Source organism: Mizuhopecten yessoensis, unplaced genomic scaffold (genome assembly GCF_002113885.1).
Source record: "Mizuhopecten yessoensis strain PY_sf001 unplaced genomic scaffold, ASM211388v2 scaffold11059, whole genome shotgun sequence".
Lineage (NCBI taxonomy): Eukaryota > Metazoa > Mollusca > Bivalvia > Pectinida > Pectinidae > Mizuhopecten > Mizuhopecten yessoensis.
Window position 1 is genome coordinate 1320909 of NW_018408858.1, and position 20204 is coordinate 1341112.

At 40.3% G+C, this 20204-nt stretch overlaps 1 protein-coding gene across 1 annotated transcript in view; it reads left to right on the top strand.

Annotated features, from left to right (window-relative positions):
• LOC110465172 overlaps positions 1-13592 on the top strand; it is a 38674-nt gene extending 25082 nt beyond the window's left edge. The window contains exons 3-6 of the mRNA XM_021520824.1: positions 3151-3305; positions 6315-6444; positions 9821-9962; positions 12042-13592. Coding sequence (XP_021376499.1) covers positions 3151-3305; positions 6315-6444; positions 9821-9962; positions 12042-12179 — 565 coding nt within the window. The 3' untranslated portion in view covers positions 12180-13592. The remainder of the gene's footprint in view (positions 1-3150; positions 3306-6314; positions 6445-9820; positions 9963-12041) is intronic.
• The last annotated feature ends 6612 nt before the right edge of the window (positions 13593-20204 follow it).

Genomic DNA, 20204 nt, shown 5'->3' on the forward strand with positions numbered 1-20204 from the left:
ACATTTATTACAATTTATTTGCGCACGTTGCATACACTGGACGATATCTGCATGTCAATGTGAATACGTCACTCATCCGTGTAGTCCTGGCACATCACCTGGTTAAGTCCTGTCATTATGTACATAAAATTATGGTTTAAATCACATTTATTGCTAAAGATCACTTGTTGGCAAGTAACTTAAACCAACAAAATTACAACAAAACAAGAAAGTCGGAAAAGAATTTGATAAGACACGCATTCCAACTCTCGTTAGTCATAGCGGCTGTGGCCAATGGATTGGCACTATTTAGTATGGACAAGAACTGTCAGATGTACAAATTGAAACATATTGTCTTTTCTGACATTCTATTGTAAGTCTGATCTGAGTTCAAAGCCTGTCGTTTCAGCTATTACATGAATACTTGTGGTACGATATATCTGTATTCTCTCAGACGAACCTGTCAACAAACTACAGCCTGTATTCTCGAATTTCTCTTCCTTACTTACATTTAGGTTTGTGGTATTTATATATTGACGTGGTGTAGTAACATCAAACGTCACTGCCATAACTCTCATTACACCGATCAAACAACCACTGCATCACGTAATGGTAGCCATAATCAAACCAATCGCCCTGCTTTTTCTCAAAAGGATATCAAAACACAACCAACAGCGGACTTTGCTAGACTCTACACGTTTTCATCGTATGGAACGTTTTCGTTTTTGTAAAAAAAAAAGAGTTCGGCCTATGTCTTTCATGCGCTGGCTTGCAAGAAAAGTATAGGCTTTGCTTTTCTGTATTGGAAATTAACATGGTGCAAATTGTTCATTACGGCTGCCACACCAAAGCAGTCGACGTGAACATGACGCATAGGAAGGGAAGTGTGCCCGGACGCCCAACCATTACATACTTCGTATAAGACTCGTAAACCTAGATTATGGACTATTTCTGCAGGGTATTCCAGTGTGTTGGTCTACACAGATACTCGTCGTAGAATACATAGACATCAGGATATATCAAAGTTTTGCGTGACATTGCTGTTCTGTCAGAGGCCGGGTTCTGACTAATGAATCGGTCACGGCTCAACCTATCTCTCAGAACGACTAAACTTTCAGTGTAGTGTGTTGATGTCTGTCCGTCTTGTCTGGCCGTCCGCGCCGTCATTCCGAACCCTTGAGACGTCTTTATGAGAACCCAATCCATCAGAGATGACAATTTGTCCTATATTGTTTCTTTCTAAGCGTGTTGTTGTAATGTTAGGCTGCGTGTCTGTCCTGTGTTGTCTGAGGTGTCCTCACGTTCATCAGGGCTCCCTCGTATAAGATTATTCATGTAAGATTCCGGCTTTGTATTCAAATTAAATGACGAATTTGAAAATGAATGCCTCATTGTAATTTTTTGTTAATTGTAACATATTGTCGTTGATAACAATCCGGAACATAATTAATTAACGTGCCATAACTATAGTGTTCGGTCCTACAGATCCTCGAACTGAGTATGGACGCATGTATTAACACTATCACGTGACGTCCATATCCGGTCACTCTTACGAAACGTCTTTACTTTAACAACAAAATAAAATTAAAGTACATGTCCCAATTTTACACCTTGACATCTTATTATTATATCTAATTTAAGAACGAATACTCAATATAATTTATTTTATCATGCGATCTGTCACATGCTGTGAGGCGAGACATGAATGACGGATCGGGTCTACTGTTTCGATATTCCTGTCTTTTGTCAGATTTTTGAGGAGAGAAGTTGCTGCATTAATTGAATGTCTGTAAAAGTGCACACGATCTCGTGTCACTTGATTACCGTAGTCATGCACACGTTAGCTACGTGACAGTCACTTGATTACCGTAGTCATGCACACGATCTCGTGTCACTTGATTACCGTAGTCATGCACACGATCTCGTGTCACTCGATTACCGTAGTCATGCACACGATCTCGTGTCACTTGATTACCGTAGTCATGCACACGTTAGTCACTTGACTACAAGGTGTATAGTGAGGTGAGATAGGTACCACTTTGATGACTGTTTGGACTGTAGGATGATAAATGTCAAAAGTCTTCCACTGTCTTGAATTAACTCCCATTTTGTGAAATATATCCACTCTCTCCATCGAGATACGCTCTTTGGCCGCTATTGCCAGTTCTACCATGTCGCCATGTAACGCCACTTTTCATTGGTTACTACGCAAGAACGCATGGACAATAGATACGCACACGTACGTTATCTTTTTGTCCTTATAAAACGTGTACGTGAGACGCTCGTTCAGAATCTCCCTTCTAACGTCAACAAGTGTGCCGTATGAGACTGATTTCGGACGTGCTAACTTTTGTCGATGCATGTGCAAGCGTACCAAGAAAATATGAAAATATTTATTCGACTGTTGATGAAATGAAAACGAGGCACCGCTTAATACATGTTTGTAAGCACTAACACAGACTATTGGAGTAGTTAAGAGAATTTGATTACAAGTCCATTGCCTTATAGACACTCAGATAGACACGACAGCGCACCCAATCGCTTTTTTTATGTAGTAGGATAGATATATGCATTTTGTTATCAGCACGTTGTATAGTAGGGGGCATTCAAAGTAAACAGATAATCGGTATAACTTCAACTGAACGTTCTGATCATGAAAAATAACATAGATTAAATCGCTCTGTGTTCGTTTGCTATAGTAATCTCACTTTCTGTTTGTACGAAGGCGTTATATGTTATATACGGAACCTTATAGTAAAATCATATACATTTTGTATACGCAACATTATATATCACGGATAATATTCTTTCAATTGTTACTATGCATTCATAAGTATTTGCAACTTACATAATAATGTATTTCACTTGTGATATTGTATATGGGTTCGAGATATTTTATTTTGACTCTACAACGACGTCCCTCTTCTTATTTCTTCATCGTGTGAGACAACTCACGTGATGAGTTATGACCTGGTTTCGAACCCAGTAGAAAATTGTCCCGTCACATTACGAATACATGAAAGACGAAAAATGACGTTGAGTTCCGATGTGAATAAGATAGTCGATGCCATCATGACTTATCCGCATTTGTGGAAAACGTCAAACGTCTCGGTGACCGTATTAGAAATATTACATGAACACCTTTTTTAAATCTAACTTATATGTTTACAGGACGTACAACAATGCTCTCAAGTGTGTACAACAATTGTTTGACGACTGCCCACCGGAAGCAGATGGACAAATCACCGAATCGCTTAAAAATCAAGATGCTTACGGCGCTCATGAAGAATTGACACAACTCTGTCGCAACGACAACATATACGAAGGTAGCGCTTAAACTTCAGTCGACATGGCTGTAATACGACTAATAATTAGCGTGCACAATTCAGATTACGTTTATCGTGTATTGGCATTTCTTGTTCCTGAAAAGTATCATTTTACGATTAGTAGATTACACAAACATGTGTAACATTTACACACAGTACATGTACGCATTCAATACTGGTCAAAACTGGTCAGCTTATATGAAATATACAATCTACACAACTGTAGCTGGTTTGCTGGTCGTTGTATTATACTAATACGGTTCGTGTTTATGTTGTGGAGGGTTTGTATGTGTTCTATTTTCTGTCTGCCGTTTCAAGAACGCATAGTCTTGCTCTATTGAATATCAAGCATACAATATTCTACATTTTTTTTTGTGTCAATTTTCAACGCGTAAACAGGAAAAGGGCGCACATTATCAACCGAATTTAAAATCTACACTGGTGACATCAGGGCAGACAACATAAGCAAGAATGTATAAAAGAAGTTAGAAAAATACATAAATAACCACAATTTAATTCCCTGTCACCAAGTGATATTTGGACGGTTCACACTGATTACCAACCTAATATATTGCCGAAACCACAGGCAAGGTGTAGTGTTCCCTATATCTTTAACAACCTGACACGCCAGCCACAGCCTTAAACTGAGGTTACGTACAACCTGAGACAAGTTACGGCGTTCCAGTGTTAGATTTTGGAGCGGTTTTTGACGTTACGCCTACATCAGCTTGAGGCGGGTAACGTCGACGTTTTGGCATTAGAGGTCGAGACCGGTTACGATGTAGGCCTAGTGTGTGTGTTGTTGTTTTTTTATCTCTGATTTGGCTATTTGCTGTTCAAATAATTGCCAAGTCATCAACAATAAGTTCGGGAAAATAAATCATGGTTGTAAAAAATCACACACAACCAGATGAAACTAGAAAATAATCAATATGAGCATTGAACCCATTCAGTTGTTATTCATAGGAAATGTAATTTGTCTTGGAGAAATTGCCAAATTTAAAACTTATCGAGGTTACAGATTTAGACAGGTTGCGACGGTACAGCCTTAGTTAGGTTTCGCCGTTATGACGTGACTGATTGAGGCAGGTTACGTTGATATCACGTTACAGATTAAGGTAATGACGTCACAGCCTGAGGTAGGTAACGCCGTTATGACGTCACAGCCTGAGATAGATTACGACGTTAGGACGTTACAGCCTGAGGTAGATACGACTTTGTGACGTCACAGCCAGAACCAGGTTATGATATTATGACGTTTCATTTTCACAGAGTGTCAATTTGTGACATAGGGATTTCGTTTATCATATAGATCTGGAATTATGTTTCACGTAAAGGTGTTGATATTGTAACTTACTTCATCATACAGCTGCTAGGCTTGATAGAAAGATAAATGGATGTACTCGGTGTTCGTGTCTTATTTCGGAACATGAATATAACGAGAACAAAAAAAAATCAGCGTCAGAGACAGCAGTGTCTTACTAAGTCGATTATAAATCATCATTACCGTTGTACTGTACGACAGCCAAGTAGAAAGGCATTACTGTGTGCACGAGTGTCGTACGTTTTTGACATCCATTAAAATTATCATTTATTATCAAGTGGCATCCTAGTGCAGTGCAGACTTTCAAATATCTCGGTGACTAATGGGCAAATTCCCAGCGAGGAGTGAAATCGAGATCTCTAAGGACGTGAACTAGTTTTCCATAATGGTGTTAGCTGGCCGTTTTTGACGAGAGGTCACTCTGACATAATCCCAAACATTTCGTTCTGTACGTCGAGGCACGTGTAAATGTCGGTGCATGTTAATAACCTATACTGACTCGGTAGATTTGCTTAAAATACGGTACCTGTAAGGAAAACAGACGTACATCAGACTGGGCTTGTTTACCTGTGAAATCTGGTTTGGAGTAAAGAGTTTACCATTTAAAAATCTTGAGTAGTTTGCACGTGTAGGAATCACTTGAAAATGACACAGACCAGGACAGGACCTCAGGGAAACACTTGAGGTGCTATTAGCCCACGCCCGTGTTTAAACACAGAGCCTAGGGCGAACATGTGGTACCTGTGTACCCCAAACTACACGGAGACCAGGACGGACAACGCACGTGTTTACTTTCTGTGTTTGTAGATTCGCACTGGCATAAACAGCATGCCCTTGTCAGATCTAAGGCTACTACTGCATTCCGCTCATAGCGTTTTGACAATTGGGAACGCAGAAAACGCATTAGTGGAAACTTCTATCCAACCACGCTGTCGGATGTGACTTTGGTCTGACAGTTATTCTACAATTCTGTAAGGCTTGTATAAAGATATCAGTATTACACAATCCTATACCGGTCATCGGTACTCCTGGCCACCACGCGACATGGCGTCAGCAACACCAGCCCATTCAACAGGATTTTTTTTTTTAAGTTTGACGTCACACGTATGCACGTGACCAAAAAAGGTTGCTAAGCAACCGTTTAAATATTGCTGATATCAAGATTTTCAGCCAAACGTTATACATGCCGACAAAATTTCTTGTAATTGTCCTCGTCAATTCAATTGCTTCCCATAAAACAAAGCCAGATAGTCAGTTATTGCGGCAAATCATGTACTGTTTACTTGGTCACGGTTTCATCAAAACGTCGATGCCAGATCAGAATGAATGAAATGTCATTGTCGGACTGTGTTATTATCTTGCTAGGGTTGTATCTGTATATCAGTTACTTGATGGTTTATATTTACCAGACTCTCCGTCTTCGTCTGTTTTTTGTGGTGAACGTTTTTGGAATCGCTTGTTTTGTCCATATGAGTCATAACATTTCAAATATCATAACCTTTTAAAACATCAGTTTCAGACAGTCAAGTTTCCCATGTTTTCGCAAAATAGCGAAATTACAAACCCTTGTAAAAACTAAATTAACCATCAATAACGTAAACAATTAACAAGATTATTGCATGCTTTGTGAAATACATGATTTATTGACAGGTGATCATGATATGTGTTTTTCTTTATTCCAACAGTTTATGCAAGAAACCAAAATTGTCTACAAGCCGTGGGCAGCAATTCTGAGACATGTTTTGAGAATATCATGCACACGACAGTTCGATTGATGCAACGGATAGACTCACTCCCACTCCAGGAGTTATGTGGGTATGTATAGCAGTAATTGAACAGTAATACATATAACAAGAATCTTAATAGATTTACACGGCGTCACATGAAGGTGTGAATACAGACACAACAATATAAAGGAAAGCATGTATACATAAATATGTTTACGATAACTTTGTTAGGTCACGGTAATTTTAACACGGATTATTTATATGATCACTGTAACTTTGCAAGGTCAAGATCAATTTGACCTGGGTCAAAAAGGTCATCGTAACTTTTTTGACCGGGCATACTTTACAAGGTCATTGTAACTTTACAAGGTCACAGTGACTTAAGCTTGCGTTGCTTTGCAAGGTTACACTTACTTCACCAGGTTGCTGACATGTAACATTACCAGAGTCAATTTTAAATCATTTGTAAGTGTAGTCAGACATGGGTTGATAGTGATTTCGTTTATATTTTAAATCATATATATTTAAACTAAGAAATGCAAAACTTGTAGGGGCTCATAATCAGGGATTAAAAATAAACCTCTCATAACCGTAATGGATTAGTCTTGTCAAAAAATATTTGAATATTTGTATGATAAATTAGACTTATCATCCTTATTTTAATGACAATGGACAAGTGCGTTGTTGACTGTGCTTAATACACGAACTTGGTTTGGAGTGGACCCGATGTTTGCTCGAGCTGACGACTGGATTCGCTAGGTAAACAGACCTGTTTGTGAAAACTCTCTCTGTCCATACGGCCATTGGTTGACTTCCTTGTCATGCTCAAGTACCATTTCCGGTCACCCAGACGACAGGCCCATCGCACGGAAATCTTCCCTCGGATGGTTTTACTCTCCGAACAACATCAAACATGCTAGATCCATTAAAATCATCTTCATTTACATTTGGGCGTTTAGTCAAATTCGAGGATTAAGTATCCAAACTTTAATCCATGTTTAGAGACGTGGAAGGGTTCAGTGGGACTGATCTCTGAGGCGGGTGGTACACAGGGGCTGAGGAATGTAAACATCGCCTGGGTACCTCGGGGTCACATTGCGCACCTGCTGGGATGTCACCCCTAATTACAAAACAAATCAGATAATGGGTTATTAACCTACTCAGCCTAACAACTAATGCGCTGTCGATAGGTAGGGCTCAGTAACACAAACACGCGGTACTATCATCAGTGACGGGGCGTACATGGTTCTCCCGTAAGACCTACCTGTAATGTCACACAAACAACGGAAAGGTCAAACGAATATTACACCAAAACTTTAAATAACCTAATCCTGTTTTGATGCATTGTTTACAATAATGCAGGTATTTATTGCCATTAAATGCATTGGAATACATTATTTTCGGAGTTACGTTAGGTACATGTAAGTGTGTCGTGAATAGCTAGCCTTAGATGATCGAATCCAAATGAAAAGCATCAACATACGGTATCATCTCTCTTTCCATTAATTCTGGACATATATATACCAAAGTTCATGTTTTCAGAGTTTTGACTATATACATACCAAAGTTCATGTTTTCAGAGATTTTACTGTAATTGTTGTGGTCTTGTCGTTACGAAATTTGACTAAGTCTAGTGGTCGTGTATTGAGAAAATTGACTAAGTCTAGTGGTCGTGTATTAAGAAATTTGATTAAGACTAGTGGTCGTGTATTCAGAAATTTGACTAAGACTAGTGGTCGTGTATTGAGAAAAATTTGATATAATCTAGTGGTCGTGTATTAAGAAATTTGACTAAGTCTAGTGGTCGTGTATTCAGAAATTTGACTAAGTCTAGTGGTCGTGTATTGAGAAAAATTTGATAAAATCTAGTGGTCGTGTATTAAGAAATTTGACTAAATCTAGTGGTCGTGTATTGAGAAATTTGACTAAGTCTAGTGGTCGTGTATTGAGAAATTTGACTAAGTCTAGGGGTCGGGTATTCAGAAATTTGACTAAGTCTGGTGGTCGTGTATTCAGAAATCTGACTAAGTCTAGTGGTCGCGTATTAAGCGATTTGACTGTCTAGTGGTCGTGTATTGCGAAATTTGACTAAGTCCAGTGGTCGTGTATTCAGAAATCTGACTAAGTCTAGTGGTCGTGTGTTAAGAACATTGACTAAGTCTAGTGGTCATGTATTGAGAAAATTGGCTAAGTCTAGTGGTCGTTTATTCAGAAATTTGACTAAGTCTAGGGGTCGGGTATTCAGAAATTTGACTATGTCTAGTAGTGATGTATTGAGAAATTTGACTATGTCTAGTAGTAATGTATTGAGAAATTTGACTACGTCTAGTGGTCGTGTATTGCCAACAATTTGATAAAATCTAGTGGCCGTGTATTAAGCGATTTGACTATGTCTAGTGGTCATGTATTGAGAAATTTGCCTAAGTCTAGTGGTCGTGTATTGAGAAATTTGGCTAAGTCTAGTTAGTGGTCGTATGTTAAGAAAATTGACTAAGTCTAGTGGTCTTGTATTCAGAAATTTGACTATGTCTAGTAGTCATGTATTGAGAAATTTGACTATGTCTAGTGGTCGTGTATTGAGAAATTTGACTAAGTCTAGTGGTCGTGTATTCAGAAATTTGACGAAGTCTAGTGGTCGTGTATTCAGAAATTTGACTAAGTCTAGTGGTCGTGTATTGAGAAATTTGACGAAGTCTAGTGGTCGTGTATTCAGAAATTTGACTAAGTCTAGTGGTCGTGTATTCAGAAATTTGATGAAGTCTAGTGGTCGTGTATTGAGAAATTTGATAAAATCTAGTGGTCGTGTATTAAGAAATTTGATTAAGTCTAGAGGTCGTGTATTAAGCGATTTGACTAAGTCTAGTGGTAGTGTATTAAGCGATTTGACTATGTCTAGTGGTAGTGTATTAAGAAATTTGATTAAGTCTAGTGGTCGTGTATTCAGAAATTTGACTAAGTCTAGTGGTCGTGTATTCAGAGATTTGACGAAGTCTAGTGGTCGTGTATTGAGAAACTTGACTAAGTCTAGTGGTCGTGTATTGAGAAATTTGACTAAGTCTAGGGGTCGTGTATTCAGAAATTTGACGAAGTCTGGTGGTCGTGTATTGAGAAATTTGATAAAATCTTGTTGTCGTGTATTAAGAAATTTGATTAAGTCTAGTCGTCGTGTATTAAGCGATTTGACTAAGTCTAGTGGTCGTGTATGAAGCGATTTGACTAAGTCTAGTAGTCGTGTATTAAGAGATTTGACCAAGTTAAATGGTCGTGCTGCTAGAAGATTTGACTAATGGTCGTGTTGCTAGATTTGACTAAGTCTTATGGTCCAGGTTCTAAGAGAATTGACCAATTGTGTAGTCATGTTGCTAGAAGATTTGACTAAGACTAGTTTAATTCTTAAGAGATTCAACTAATACTAGTGTATGTGTTAGTAGGTTAGACTAAATCCGAGGTTCGTGTTGTTACAGGGACATCAAAGAGCTGATTAAGTGTATCAAGACAGGAGTCCGGACGAAGTGTTCCGAGGAAGCTGCCAAAATTGTGGAGATTCTGGTTAAACCCATGGTGCGACGGTCCACACAGTGTGACTATTCCATACCTTCCACCACGGTACGGTACTAAATTATAACTTAACTTTACCTCAAGAGTAACCGCCCTTTAACACATTTACCCCTGAAGATACAGTTAAACTCTTCCAATTCAGAAGTTGGAATAGTTCATTATGAAATTGCAGGAGTGAATTACTGTATTAGGTTTAGATAACTCCTCCTTCTCCTTCATTTGGTAAGGGTTTCTCGAACAGATTTCCAGGTTTATACAAAGAACATCTACAATAACCATTACCGCTAATAGTGAAAGCTTACAGTTTCCTTTTTATTTACGTTAACTTTGTTGCTATTTAACTAGGGATGTTTGTTATTATCCGTGCTAATAGTATAAGACTCTTTCATGTACAGGGGTGTAGGATAGGGAAATTCCACCCGAGGGGTTTTCAAATTTGGTAAAACCCAGGCCTCATTACACACAGGGAAATGAGAGAAATAACTGTAACAATGTAGGGTAGAACGGGGTTAAACTGGACACCATGGATGATTTCGCTAGCTTATGTAGATTTCAGTTAGAAATGTCAAATCTTTTCAATGCAACAAGTTTTTATATTGATTCCTCAAATGTGGGTAGTACTATTGTATGTATTTGTGATTGTGAAGGTAAGTTGTAGTTAATCTACGTCTATTGTTACAACGTACTACACACCATGCAATCCTACATTGGGATCTGAGGTTGAGACAACCCTTGTGGATAATCTATTTTACGTTTATCATTCTATATTACTATGTTCGGCGTCCTCTGTTTCCAATATGGAACGTGACAGTTTTATATACGAATGTACGTCGTCTGCGTTTTCATTATGGATAGGTTATATATACTGATATGTTCTGCGTTCCCTGTGTTTCCAATACGGAGCGTGGCTGAACTATATATAGCTGCATATTGTACATATTCGACGCTAACTGTGTTTCAAATGTGACGTGTAACTGTACTATACCAGTAGATACTTTCAGCGTTAAATGTGCTTTGAGTAATATGATCTATGGCTTCGATGTATGTGGCCATGTTCAGCGTTCGACTTCACATGTACAATGTATGATATGTATGTATGGCTACGCGTTCGTTATTTTGAGTTTGCAATTTTACGCGTGTCTGTAATTATGTACGGCATTCCTTGTGCTTGCAATTGTACCCATAGCTGTACTATATATGGCTGCGTTCAGCGAGCATCGTGTTTCCGTTATGACAATTAAAGTTATTTCGTTACCTTGGTCATTATTGGTAATATACTCTGAGAGCAGTAAACGCCCGCTTCCTATTATTCGTTCCCTGATCGGCGTTTGGGGGTTGTCGACATTGCCGGGTGGTTTTTACTGTTGATTAATTGTCTAGATAGTCGCAATGAGCCATCGATTAGACAACGTTTGATGTTGTTCGGAAAACGGTCGCTTGTGTAAGTATTGTATCATGCGTCATAAAGACAGGCTATTCGAAGTCTGATTGGTTTAACCTATGTTTACGTTAAGGGCCGGAGTGCGGGTTGTAGAGCACGCGATTCCGCGTGTGACCAGGGCACGTAGACGCCGCCTCCACAAAAACACGCCCAAAGGAAAACCGACCATCGCTTCGGCGCGAGGGATTCTATTCCGATGAAATAAACAGATAAAGGGATTACATAAACGTGCCCACATAAGTGGTCTCTCCTGCGGCCGAGCTAGGGCGATGTCCGCCACAGGCAATGAGTATATATAGGAGGTTAAAGGTCAGGCGCTGGTCTCAAGAGATTCCGGACTGTTTTACCAATATCAAATGTAGTCCAGCTCTCGTACAGTATTATGAACGGAAGTCAATAACTCTTGCTTTGTGAACGGAAGTGGATAGCTTGAGGACACATTCGTGTCCATCCTCTTAAACTTCCGGTAATGAAAGCGCACTTTCGTGTAGCAGTTGGTATATCGATTTAACCATAAGGTCCGTCTCTTGCAGTTTGCTTTCGTTAGATTAGTATTTAATACAGTTATATTTAGGCATTATGTATATAATTCATAGATATCTACATGATTTTACGATCTGCTTGCTCTCCTACAGAACCTATTATAAAAAAGTATCTATATATATTTTATTTTTATTTTTTTTCAGAAGAAAACTATAGAGACGCACGTGACAAGAGCGCCTACTCGTGATAAAACTGAACAATATGTGTCTGGGGACAATGGAGCGGCGGGTATCCAGTGCCATTGGTTATTACTACTAGTATTAGCTCTTCTTGCTCTATGACAGGAAGGAATATATTGTTACTGACATTAGATATCATTGAAAGTGTTAAGACTGCAGACAAACATCAGATACCGCGAACAGTGGATCACGTGGTGGTCATGCGTCATCTGTCATGGCCAGACTATACGATGGTGGCCAGACAACACAATCACTGTGTTTACAAATGATCACCACTTCCACAGTTCACACACGCACATCGTTTGATATTTTTTTCGAGTTATAAAAAAGAATACCCAGACCAGGCTTAATGGGTTGTTCTAAAACAGAATCTCATCTAACACCACTCAGGGGCCAACGCTATTTCCGGTTCTGGTTTCGGCGATAGCTGTTCAGTTTTCTGACGGTAACGTAGGTACAAAATGTATCTACGATTTCTATCGGTGACATCAGTAGTACAGAAACCTATATATAGTCACCAGTAATTAATTTATTAAATGAGAAGAAATCAAAGTTAATGATAATTGGGACTGGTAATTACACGTTGATAGATCTTGTTTTAAATAAATCTTGTGGTATTTAGTGCTAGGAATGATATGTTTGACATTTATAACATGCAGCTAATTACTAACATGTTTGACGTCAATAGACGTCTCTAATCTTTCTTTCTAAGATTTAAGTTTCATTATTACGTTTTCTTCATGGACATCGTTTCCTGTTCCGGAGATGAGGACAATGCACTCTGTTCGAGCGCATTGCATATTGTCTCGCGTTCGGACATGGTTAAATGGACATAGTCTCCTCTTCGGGCGTTGTTCAATGTTCGGACGTGGTGGATACAGTCCCAGGTGGACCTTGCTTCACGTTCGAATCTGGTTAACACTGTCCCATGTTTGGACGTGCCGCATTTTGCGATTAGTTAGATATGTTTCCTTGGTTCTTTTGTCCACATTGTGATAAGATTACACACTGTCACTAGACGTAGCTGACTTCTGCCTTTGTTATATGTGGTCCACCCGGCATTGGTGGGCATGACGTGGTTGCGTAAGATTGCAAACATGTTGGTGTGGCAGAGTGACGTGAGCGAGTGACCATGGCAGATGCAATAAGTGTGCAATGGGCTTTTTGGATATAGTGAAAAATGGCGTAGTTTATAACTGTTGTCGTTTCGAACAAGGAGTGTGAGTGGGGCGTGTGGAAGGTGAAACAGGGCGTGTGGAAGGTGGAACGGGGCGTGTGGAATGTGAATCAGGGCGTGTGGAAGGTGGAACAGGGCGTGTGGAAGGTGGAACAGGGCGTGTGGAAGGTGGAACAGGGCGTGTGGATTGTAAAGCCGGGTGTGGGAGTTTGTCAGTTTAGTAGATTCAATGAGCACATGATGCTGTTATTGATAATATATATATTTGTTATCCGAGAATTTGTTATGTACATATGTAAATATAATTTATGTACAATAAATCTATGTGTCCAATCATACCATCGTTGTCTCTTCATCGTTATTTTTGTCAAATCGTCGTCACAAGTTCTCAATTAATTATCGTATCAGTGGTGTAGAAGCCATTCTCGTAATGAAAATGGTAAAAAGAGTGAGTAACTCGGCAAAATCCATTTCATGTATTCTTTTAATGAGAAGTTTACCAATATATTTGAATTAAAGATATTGAAATCGCAACCGTGTAGTTACCCGAATGTCATACTTAACTGGAGCTAGTATTCGTTATAGATAACTGTACATTATGTCTATCCCATGTTGTTCTGTATAGCTACGTTGTTTTATGGATCTCCATGTCATACATGTATTCCGTTTTTAACCTGTCTATGATTTCTGGTATTGTACTAAATCGTAAGTCAAATGAGCCTTTTCTCCGGGTAATCATATTAGAAAACTGAATGCACAACGCTCTCAAATTACTTTTAAGTGACGAGAAAATTATGTTTTGTTCAAAATGTACCGGTATTCCTCTTGATACTGTAGCCTTTTAGGCTTCTTTTTGCTTAGATTTTCTTTAAGGCCCGGTCACACAGCCCTCCACGGGCGTATCGCGGCCGAATCACGGCCAAAAATTTCTGCCCGTGAAGCAGACGCTGTTGGACGCTTTGAGGTCGCGATAAAGACGCGATACAGCCGTACTTTACCCGTCGTTACACGCGGTAAGAAATTCACACGCGGTTGGCCGCGCGAAAAAGTTTTGGGCTGCCCAAAAATTTAGACCGCGGGTAATCGGGGGCGGTACACGTGGTACACACGCGGTAAAGACGCGGTACAGACGCGGAACGAACGTGCTAGGACGTGCTACGGCCGCGGTTAAGACGTGGTTACACGCGGTAGGACGCGAAATTTTAGCGGGTAATCGCGGGTGGAGCACGGTCATAGCACGTTTGTTCCGCGTCTGTACCGCGTTGTTATCACGTGCATTAGCGTGTGTACCGCGTGTAAACACGGACAAACGCCTTTCTCCGCGTAAACAGCGCGCCCCAATACCGGCCTAATCACGTTCAATTGCGTCTTGTACACGTCCCAAATACGATTGTCCACGGCCTAATCGCGTCCGTACAACGTCTGATTTTAGGTATATAAAAAGCGCGATTTGCCGAGCATTCGTCAGTTGTGCTCCAGACGTCAAGGGGTGAACATGCTCGCACGCTGCTTCTTCTTCTTGGCCGGGGAACTCGACGTGGGCTTCTTCTTCGGTGCCATAGCTTGATCTTCACGGGACTGTGTCTTGAGCGGTTATGATTTCTACAGCCCGGTTCGGCTGCTTTATTATACCCGTGGTAGGCCGCGGTACCGCCGCGCTTCACCCGCGATAAGGACGCGGAACAGTCGCCGGCGTCTGTTCCGCGGGCATACCACGGGTAAACCGCGGGTAAGCCAATTTTGCACATTTTCCACCACGGGCAACCGCGGGCAAAAAAAAAATCGCGAAATTTTACCCGCGATACAGACGCGAAAGGCTGTGTGACCGGGCCTTTACCATCAATATGGGCACAAACCAAATATGTTCGAGGAGAAGGTATAAAACACAACAGTCAACTTAAATAAAATGAATATACTGCTGTACATGCACTTAAATATCACGTTTTNCCATTAAAACCCCTACATCAAATGAGTCTGGTTGAGAAAAAATATTGTGGTTTCGTAAGGGGATTCAATCGTTATCTTAAACAATTGTAAGTGAGACCTCAAGTATAAACAAGACTAATTAAAATGAAAGAATGTTTTCCGTTAAAACACACACGAACATAGTCGGGGAATGCCGGTAATAAAAAGAAACACGCACAAACATAGTCGGGGAATGCTTAGTAACAAAAACAAACATGTTCGAAATAAGCCTTAAAACAATTGACAGCTTGAATATTTGCCTTGTGAGCTTTCGCTTCAAGATTCTTTTAACAATATGGTTTTCTTATGTCAACTCTCATAAATCTTTAGATACTTTATTGATTGAATGCGAATAACTACGCGGAAATACGCTAATGCTATGCGTGAACATATCTGTTGCTTTAGACCACGGGTGTCCCGCGGCGACCATGGGTGTCGCAACATTGCCCGCTAATGTTATAGTGACCCTATATAGACAATAGGGCAACGGTGGGATCCCTCCCAGCAAATGTACTCTTAATAATCTTGTCCAAATTGCATAAAATAAAAAAACAAATCTTGGTAAAGACATACAAATATAGTCTTATACAGCAACAGTCCACATGGTGTGGATGAGGGAAAGACACTTACATAAAGGTTGGTCTGGGAATGAAACGAAGAGCCTACTAATGTACAGGAGCACAAATGACATAGTCCAGCAAAATAATTCAAAATAATTGGATTTGTGCAACTCCGGTAAAACAAAAAAGGGAATGGTGTGTAGTACAGGAACGCAGGAAACATGATCTAGAACAGGAGCACGGAAAGCAAAGTATAGTATAGGCACACAGGGAACGGTGTCTTGTATAGGGACACAGGAAACAAGGTCTGGTACAGGAACACAGGGAAAAGTCCAGTACAGGAACACTCGGAACGGGGTCTAGTACATAGTCTAGAAAAGGGTCTAGTAAAGGAACACAGGGAACTATGTCTAGAACAGGAACACAGAGAACTAGGTCTAGTACAGGAATACAGAGAATTAGGTCTAGTACAGGAACACAGAGAACTAGGTCTAGTACAGGAACACAGAGAACTAGGTCTAGTACAGGAACACAGATAACTAGATCTAGTACAGGAACACAGAGAACTAGGTCTTGTACAGGAACACAGAGAACTAGGTATAGTACAGGAACACAAAGAACTAGGTCTAGTAAAGGAACACGGATAAAGGTCTAGAACAGGAACACAGGGAACAAGGCCTAGAACAGGAACACAGAGAACTAGGTCTAGTACAGGAACACAGAGAACTAGGTCTAGTACAGGAATACAGGGAACTAGGTCTAGTACAGAAACACAGAGAACTAGGTCTAGTACAAGAACACAGAGAACTAGGTCTAGTATAGGAACACAGAGAACTAGGTCTAGTACAGGAACACAGAGGACTAGGTCTTGTACAGGAACACAGAGAACTAGGTATAGTACAGGAACACAAAGAACTAGGTCTAGTACAGGAACACGGATAAAGGTCTAGAACAGAAACACAGGGAACAAGGCCTAGAACAGGAACACAGAGAACTAGGTCTAGTACAGGAACACAGAGAACTAGGTCTAGTACAGGAATACAGGGAACTAGGTCTAGTAAAGAAACACAGAGAACTAGGTCTAGTACAAAAACACGGATCAAGGTCTAGTACAGGAACACATGGAATTAGGTCTAGTACAGGAACACAGAGAACTAGGTCTAGTACAGGAACAAAGAGAACTAGGTCTAGTACAGGAACACAGAGAACTAGGTCTAATATAGGAACACAGAGAACTAGGTCTAGTACAGGAACACAGAGAATTAGGTATAGTACAGGAACACAGAGAACTAGGTCTAGTACAGGATCACAGAGAACTAGGTCTAGTACAGGAACACAGAGAACTAGGTCTAGTACAAGAACACAGAGAACTAGGTCTAGTACAGGATCACAGAGAACTAGGTATAGTACAGGAACACAGAGAGTTAGGTCTAGTATAGGAACACGGATCAAGGTCTAGTACAGGAACACATGGAACTAGGTCTAGAACAGGAACACAAGGAACTAGGTCTAGTACATGAACACAGAGAACTAGGTCTAGTACAGGAACACAGAGAACTAGGTCTAGTATAGGAACATGGATCAAGGTCTAGTACAGGATCACAGGGAACTAGGTCTAGAACAGGAACACAGGGAACCAGGTCTAGTACAGGACCACGGAGAACTAGGTCTAGTACAGGAGCACAGAGAACTAGGTCTAGTACAGGAACACAGAGAACTAGGTCTAGAACAGGAATACAGGGAACTAGGTCTAGTACAGGAACACAGAGAACTAGGTCTAGTACAGGATCACAGGGAACTAGATCTAGTACAGGATCACGGGGAACTAGGTCTAGTACAGGAACACAGAGAACTAGGTCTAGTACAGGAACACAGAGAACTAGGTCTAGTATAGGAACACGGATCAAGGTCTAGTACAGGAACACATGGAACTAGGTCTAGTACAGGAACACAAAGAACTAGGTCTAATACAAAAACACGGATAAAGGTCTAGTATAGGAACACAGGGAACTAGGTCTAGTACAAAAACACGGACAAAGGTCTAGTATAGGAACACAGGGAACTAGGTCTAGTACAGGAACACAGATAACTAGATCTAGTACAGGATCACAGGGAACTAGGTCTAGTACAGGAACACAGAGAACTAGGTCTAGTACAGGAACACAGGGAACTAGGTCTAGTACAGGAACACATGGAACTAGGTCTAGTACAGGAACACAGGGAACTAGGTCTAGTACAAAAACACGGATAAAGGTCTAGTATAGGAACACAGGGAACTAGTCCTAGTACAGGAACACAGATAACTAGGTCTAGTACAGGAACACAGAGAATTAGGTCTAGTACAGAAAAACAGGGAAGTAGGTCTAGTATAGGAACGCAGAGAACTAGGTCTAGTACAGGAATACTGGGAACTAGCTCTAGTACAGGAACACGGATCAAGGTCTGGTTTTGGAACACAGGGAACAAGGTCTAGTACAGGAACACGGTTCAAGGTCTGGTATAGGAACACAGTGAACATTGTCTAGTATAGGAACACTATAAACGAGGTCAAGTACATGATCTAGGAAAGGGTCTAGTTTAGGAACACATGGAACTAGGTGAAGTACATGAACACATGGAACGAGGTCTAGAACAGGAACACGGGAAGCAAGGTCTAGCATAGGAACACAGGGAACAATGTCTTGATTAGGAACACAGGGAACTAGGTCTGATACAGGAACACAAGGTACGGGATCTAGTACAGGAACACGGGGAGCAAGGTCAAATACTGGAACAAGTTCAAGGTCAAGTACGGGATCTAGAACAGGAACATAGGGAAAAGGTCTATTACAGGAACACAGGAAACAACGTTTAGTACAGGAACACAAGGAACAAAGTTTAGTACAGGAACACAAGGAACGTAATGAAGCACATGAACACATAAAAAGGGTCTGGATACACAGGAAATGAGGTCTGGTAAAGTAGCTGAACACAGATATAATAAGGTCTGTTAGAGGAACAAAGGAAACAAGGTCTTGGTTAAGGAACACAGGAAACAAGATCTAGTACAGGAACACTAACAAAAATGGTTTAATGCTAATTCTGGTACTGAATCTCATAAATTAAAGTTTCGTAAAGGATATGCTACGTAGTGAAAATGATAAAAATATACATCCCAAAGCGGAACTTAATGTAGTAAAAGGGATCATTTTGTGCAAGGTCCCAAAGATAAACTCGTTGTAGTAAAAGGCATCGTACGTACAAGGTCCCAAAGTGGAACTAATTTCAATCATGGTAATATTCCCCCCAGAGGGTTCAGATAGCGGTGTGTTGTTTGTCAGATTCTCTAACAGGCCAGCCATTGTCTTATCTAAATGGAATCATAAACATTGAGAAATTATATGACACTAAAGATAACTGGTCTCGAAAATTCCCCATTGATTTTCTTCAGTATATACATACGTTTTCAATACGTTTTCAATGTATTTTAAATGCTAGAACGTTTTTGAGGGTTTTAAGAGCTCGTAATGCCTATGGCGCGAGCTAGAACGTTACGAACACATATTGATCCGACATTGCCCTGTTAAAAGTCCATTTTATAATTTCTCATAATTTTCATAACATCTTTGAACAGAGTGACAAGCACCGATCGTAAATTAACGGAAGCGGGGAGAATCTTTGTTGATTTTAAAAGTGTAGTTTTATATGCGAATGGTTCTATGTGTTTAAAGTTTTGAAAACACATTATAAACCAGTAACTGTATCTCTGATAACAGTGTTTGACACTGGACGGACGTTTCGATACAGTAAGATAATGTTATGGTTACCGTGATGTATCGGCAATAATATGGTGGCTGATAGGTGCCATTTCGATATCCATGTATGGCAGTTGATATGTGCCATTTCGATATTCATGTATGGCAACCGATAGGTGCCATTTCGATTTCCACGTATGGCAGCTGATAGGTGCCATTTCGGTACCCATGTATGGTGGCTGATATGTGCCTTTTCGTTACCCATGTGTGGTGACTGATATGTACCATTTTGTTACCCATGTCTGGTGACTGATATGTACCGTTTTGTTACCCATGTATGGTGGCTGATATGTACCATTTCGGTACCCATGTATGGTGGCTGATATGTGCCTTTTCGTTACCCATGTATGGTGGCTGATATGTGCCTTTTCGTTACCCATGTATGGTGGCTGATATGTGCCTTTTCGTTACCCATGTATGGTGGCTGATATGTGCCTTTTCGTTACCCATGTATGGTGGCTGATATGTGCCTTTTCGTTACCCATGTATGGTGGCTGATATGTGCCTTTTCGTTACCCATGTATGGTGGCTGATATGTGCCTTTTCGTTACCCATGTATGGTGGCTGATATGTGCCTTTTCGTTACCCATGTATGGTGGCTGATATGTGCCTTTTCGTTACCCATGTATGG